We start from the raw sequence: 5,474 nt of genomic DNA, 5'->3' as shown, positions 1-5,474 counted from the left end.
CTGAAATATACATGGCCCTGTAACAACATGGCCGTGTATAATTGTACATGGTCGTGTAACAACATGGCCATGTATAATTATACATTGAAATATACATGGCCATGTAACAACGTGGCCGTGTATAATTGTACATGGCCGTGTACTTTCCATGTCAACTACCACGTCATCTCCATCATGTCCACGTTAGCAATTTCCGTTAGTTTTTTAACAGTGGGACCAAAATTGATAAAAATTGTTTATAATGGGACAAAAATTGATTGAAATTGTTTATATTGGGACCAAAATTGATGAGTTTTTTATATTGGGGCACAAATTGATAAATTTTGGTTATATTGAGACCAAAATTGATGAATTTTTTATATTGGGACCAAAATTGATTAATTGTAATTATATTGTGACCAAAATTGATTTTTTCTCTATTTTAAAATTTAAAATTTTAAAAATTTTTAATTATCTTAATCTTAATCTTAAATTATTTTTACTAATACACCTCAATCTTATCTAAGATGGAGAGAATAATAAAATATTAAGTAAATAATGCAAATAATAAATGAATATATTATTACAGGAGTATTAACAAGATGCAAGAGGTATATATATTACTTCATACAAACAAATGTATAGAAGCTTTTTTCGATCAATGTTCTTTTTTTTTTTTTTAATTAAAAAGAGAATACACCATATATTTTTCACCACCAAAGAATCCCAACTCAAACCTACTTCCATATATAAAATAAATTTCTATTTCTCAACAAAAATCTAAATTCTACCACCATCATATTTATATATATATTATATAAATACTACTTTCATGCCCTCTTTAGGGGTTTTGCTTTCAACACTTCCCATCTTCCCAATCAACACTGCAATAAAATAAAACAAAATTAAAATAAATAATGTGGACCAAAAGTGATGAGTAGTCAAGAAATTCAAGAATTGGAACCAAAAAAAATGTTTTGTGGGACAAACAACATCAGACAGTAGACAACATTTGCATGCTTTAATCATTTATTTGCCTTCTCTCTCTCTCTCTCTCTAAAAGTAAATTCATTATTTGTTTTCCACTTTTTTTACTTTTTCCCCATTTATGCTGTCTCTCAAGCTATCAAATATCAATGTCTGTAAAAAAACACAAAGAAACGTCATACCCATTTTAAACTATCTTCTTTTCACAACTTTTGACCAACAAAACATACCCAAACATTTACCAAACTTAAAACACATTTGCCTAATGTTCTCCTCAACATTGGCATCGTACGATGATGTTTTCTTTCTTTCTTTTTTTTTTTTCTCAAAAGCTCGCAATTATCGGTAAATTTATCGAACCCCACGAGCATTTACGACTCCGGTTATTACGGCAACCTAATGCTTACCCTGTCCCAGCAAAGGCAAGAGATTCTAAAGCTGATCCATCTATCAAACAAAATATACAGGCTCGGATCTGTTTACGTAGATACTTTTTAAAAAATTTACAATAATTTCTAAAATATATATATCAAACCAAAATATTTTTTCTCATAAAATATCGCATTCTCCACATGTCTCTTTAGGACACATAATTTCATAGATGTCGAAAGTTTCTAATAGATGGTAAGAACTAACAATTAGATAAAAAATTTAAGTACTCACGATCAACTATTAAAAGAAAAAAAAATAATAGTTAGATAGATTTGATGATAGTGTAAAAACTTAGTAAGAAATGACTAATCATAAGAATTTTAAAGTCCAAGAGCTACAAATTCATCGGTTACTCGAAGACCCTTGAAATGCTACGCCTCATCTAAATGACAACTAGAACAAGAATCGGTGTCGGTGTGGTGGGGCAAAATGGTTAGAGCTTATGAAAGGCACCCGACCTAGTAGGGGATGAAGTTGAGCCACTAGAAAAATACACGGGGTACTACGTGTAATAGTACTTCTGCAACAACCGGCCCGGGCGAGGGGCCGAGGTTGTTGAGAGATTTTATTGTGTCTGAAATAGGTAGATAATGACAAGACAAAACCCACGGGAGGAGGAGGAACAAGACAAATCCAATATATCTTTCTTCGACTTCATTTTCTACTGATTAATGATCTCTAAAACAATTATGAATCCAATTATGCAAGTGATAAAGAAAGCATATATAGTGTAATAAAAAGTGTCAACATTTTAAGGCCAAAAAGAGTTGTGTAGTTATAGGGAGTGTACCTTTTTCGTAATAAGACTTTTACGGCATGGCGAATGAGGGCTGCTTGAATGCAACAGTGGGGGCAATCCGGGAGCTGCGCATTTGGTGCTCAAGAACGAGCTGCTCGGCAAACCAGTCTAGTTTCTCCATGTTGGTTTGCTCGGTGATCCTCTTCCCGCTGAAGAGGACTGATTCGACATTTTTCTGTTTCAGCATTTCATCCGCCATTCCAGCTAGCATGGGGTCTGAATCGACATTCGCCCCATGTTGGCCAAAGCTTGGACTGTTTGCCTGTGGTTCAGGACATCCGGTTAGTCAACTGTAAGAGCGTAAAAATAATCATTGAAGTTCAGGAAAGAGCGTTCTAAGGCACGACCCGATCAATTAAAGCTGAGAGAGCATCATAAGTGAAAGGGATAAGACGGCCCAACTCAAAATCAAACTACAATGGTTTTAACCACAGTAATTCCATATCGAATAACTACAATGGCGATTTCACACAATGAGCTAACAACCAAGAAAATCGGTGACCACACGGACAAAAGAAACGTGTTAGTAAACAATAAACACTACTGCTTTAGCAAAAGGCCGATCCATTCCTATCAAATTTTGATCCCAAGTGTAAATCTCGCCACAAAAATAGAAGTAAACAGAGAATTCGAGATCATATAAAGAAGGGACATTCAGGGCCATAAGACAAGGCAGTACTATGATGTCCCAACAGAGTAAGCAAGCAACTACTATTGAATGATAGACAAGACAATACATGAAACAAAGGATGCCAAACCCCACGCCATTCCTGTCTTCTTCAAGTTCTCAAGAAAATTTGCAAATAAACTGAGACCCATTCTGGTCCTATCCAGGTTGTGTTAGATCCTAAAAATGCACATTAATAATATTGGTTCTTGAGGAAACTCCATTTTTCTTTTACCTCCTCATGTCCCCATCTCTACAGCTAAGCATCAAATTCCTACTTATGTGTATGTCTCATAGCCAATCATAATATTAGCATTTCCCATGGGTAAAGATTGCAAGTTGGATACACAGAAATTTGTGTTTTTTTAACCCTAGTAATGGTCAAGAAAATTAATAATAGGAAGTGAAATTGGTAAGCAATTTGGTGGTGAGCTACAGCCTACAGACAAACATTGCATTTAAAACCAGGTATCAATTTTTTACCAGAAAATTGCAGAGAAAGGACAAAATGATCATCAATGGTGTAGTACAGTAAAAAGAGGGGTGTTGGCAATGGCAACGGGAATTACTACTGCACACACACAGAGACAGACAGCAGTACAGAGTCACGGCAAACCATGTCAATGTCGAACTGCTGGTTGGCAATTTTGGCTCTGTTACACCCAATTTTTTTGGTTTTCTATTCCCGAAGAAAAGATACAATTCAGAATTTAATTGCATGCTACCAAAAGCCCACCTGTGCACGTTCCCCAATCCCCATCCCACAGCCTGTTTTTAAACCCTAAATTTGGAAGGGACATTTGGTCGAACAGGTTTACTGCATAGTTATGGAAAATCGAGATTTGATAATGAAAGATTATTGCCTTAATTGGAGGGGTTTTGTACCTGGATTCGGACGTAATTGCTGCTCCGGCTGTGGCCGAACGCCATCGCCACCGCGTGGTCGACCAACTCCGCCGCGCCGTCGCCGGAGATCCGAGACAACGGCCGCGCCCAATCCTTGGCCTTCCATTTTCTGACCTGGTCGAAGTCAAACGCGCCTTCCGTCAGCTGACCGCCGCCGCCGACGGAAAGGACCAGAATGTCCTCCACGCCCCTCACGAACGGAAACTCCTGCTTGTTGTGCAAAACGTGGGTGATCGCCGCCGCCGTCGGGTTGCTCATCGCCAGACTTCCGTCGACGCCGACGCACCGCGTCGAACCGTCCACCGACTTCATCCGAACCGGTGGCGACACCCCCGGCTCGGCTGACGTCGCGAGGCAGACCTCCCAGAGATTGAAATCATAGCTGTCGCTTTCCAGAGCGGCGGCGCGTGAAAACAGAAACGCCGCCGTACTGGTAAGGTCGTAGCAGGGGATCAAAACCGGTTTCAGCGTGTTCTTCAACGTCAAGAACCGGCCGGTTTTTTTGTCCACGAACGCCGCCTTGACCGCCTTCTCCAGACTCGACCCGGCCGAACCACCACCACCATCGCCGCCGCCGCCGCCGAAAAACCGGCCGAGAAAACCGCCCTTGGATCGGCGGTTCTTTTTCCCTTCCGCCACGAGAAACTTCCACGTGTCCTCCGCCGGGAAAATCGGACGGTTCTGATCATTCGCGGCGAATAGCATTGCCGTGAATATACCGCCGGTGCCGGTGCCGGCGGCGACGTCGAAATAATCGGCGATTCTCGCGTCAGGATTCCCCGACTTCTTCTTCAAGGCAGTTTCCAAATACGACAGCGTTTTACCCGACATGATGCTCCTCATCCCGCCGCCGTCGACGCTGAGGATGCAGATTTTCCCCCGCTGATTCTTCACATCTCCGACGCCGACGCCGGCGGCGGTTACTAATCCGTTCTTCGGTTGGAGGGGTTCGGTGATTGGCGTTGGAACCCAAAGCTTGCGATCATCGTAGCCGAACAGGAACTTGCTTTCGAGAATGGAGAAGATTTCGTAGCTCAATTTATCGGTTTCAATGCTCGGCTCCTGCAAATTGAGCATGGAATTGACTGTATCGATGCACGCCATTGTTGATCTTCTGAGAAAAATTGTCCTCACGTCATTTATATATGGTTTGTTTGCCGGCGGGCGGAGAAATTGAAGAAGAGGAGCGCCGGCTATCAATGGCGGATGGGAGGAAGGAAGAAGGAAGGATTGATTATGAAATATGAATGTGTAAATACATCTGAATGTATAATTAAATAAAGAAAAGGGGTATATATATAAATATAAAATATAAAATATAATAATGTGACAAAAAGGGCGTGGGAAAGAGAGAGAGAAGCAAATCACGCCGCTAATACTAATCACTAATTCAACCTTAAGGGATGTTTGGTCAGTTTTCATTATTTTTTTTTTTTTTTCCCATTATTTCTACAATATTTTTATAAATAGGATAATATTCAATAATTGTTTTATTTATTTATTTTTTTAAATAAGGATATATATATATTTAAATTTAAACAAAAAAAAAATTTGCATATCAAAAAGAACACAACCGCGTATGTTCAAGCTGATTCATTTTAGGTTGTCATTTTTATTTTAGTTTTGTACTCCGCACGTGTTCATTTGATCGGACAAATGTTTTAATAAAAATAAATAATAATTATTACTATTTATTTTTATAGT

The 5,474-nt window shown here is 39.3% G+C and overlaps 1 protein-coding gene across 1 annotated transcript; it reads right to left on the bottom strand.

Annotated features, from left to right (window-relative positions):
* Positions 1–628: 628 nt before the first annotated feature.
* Positions 629–5,045, bottom strand: LOC127251276 (patatin-like protein 6). The gene is made up of 3 exons (XM_051274913.1): positions 3,750–5,045; positions 2,189–2,459; positions 629–863 (listed from the first exon to the last, which is right to left on the bottom strand). The coding sequence occupies exons 1-2, from the start codon at positions 4,872–4,874 to the stop codon at positions 2,208–2,210; spliced, it is 1,377 nt and encodes a 458-aa protein (XP_051130870.1). The 5' UTR covers positions 4,875–5,045; the 3' UTR covers positions 629–863; positions 2,189–2,207.
* Between the last annotated feature and the right edge of the window lie 429 nt (positions 5,046–5,474).

Source organism: Andrographis paniculata, unplaced genomic scaffold (assembly GCF_009805555.1).
Source record: "Andrographis paniculata isolate CXL003 unplaced genomic scaffold, ASM980555v1 Contig43END, whole genome shotgun sequence".
In the NCBI taxonomy this organism is placed as follows: domain Eukaryota; kingdom Viridiplantae; phylum Streptophyta; class Magnoliopsida; order Lamiales; family Acanthaceae; genus Andrographis; species Andrographis paniculata.
This window is presented reverse-complemented; position numbering and strand designations above follow the sequence as displayed.

Bases quoted from the DNA above. Each gene is read 5' to 3' on its own strand.
- LOC127251276 (XM_051274913.1), bottom strand. From the start codon at position 4,874: ATGGCGTGCATCGATACAGTCAATTCCATGCTCAATTTGCAGGAGCCG. The intron at 2,460-3,749 runs GTACAAAACCCC...CCTGAACCACAG, and splicing joins GCAATTACGTCCGAATCCAG to GCAAACAGTCCAAGCTTTGG.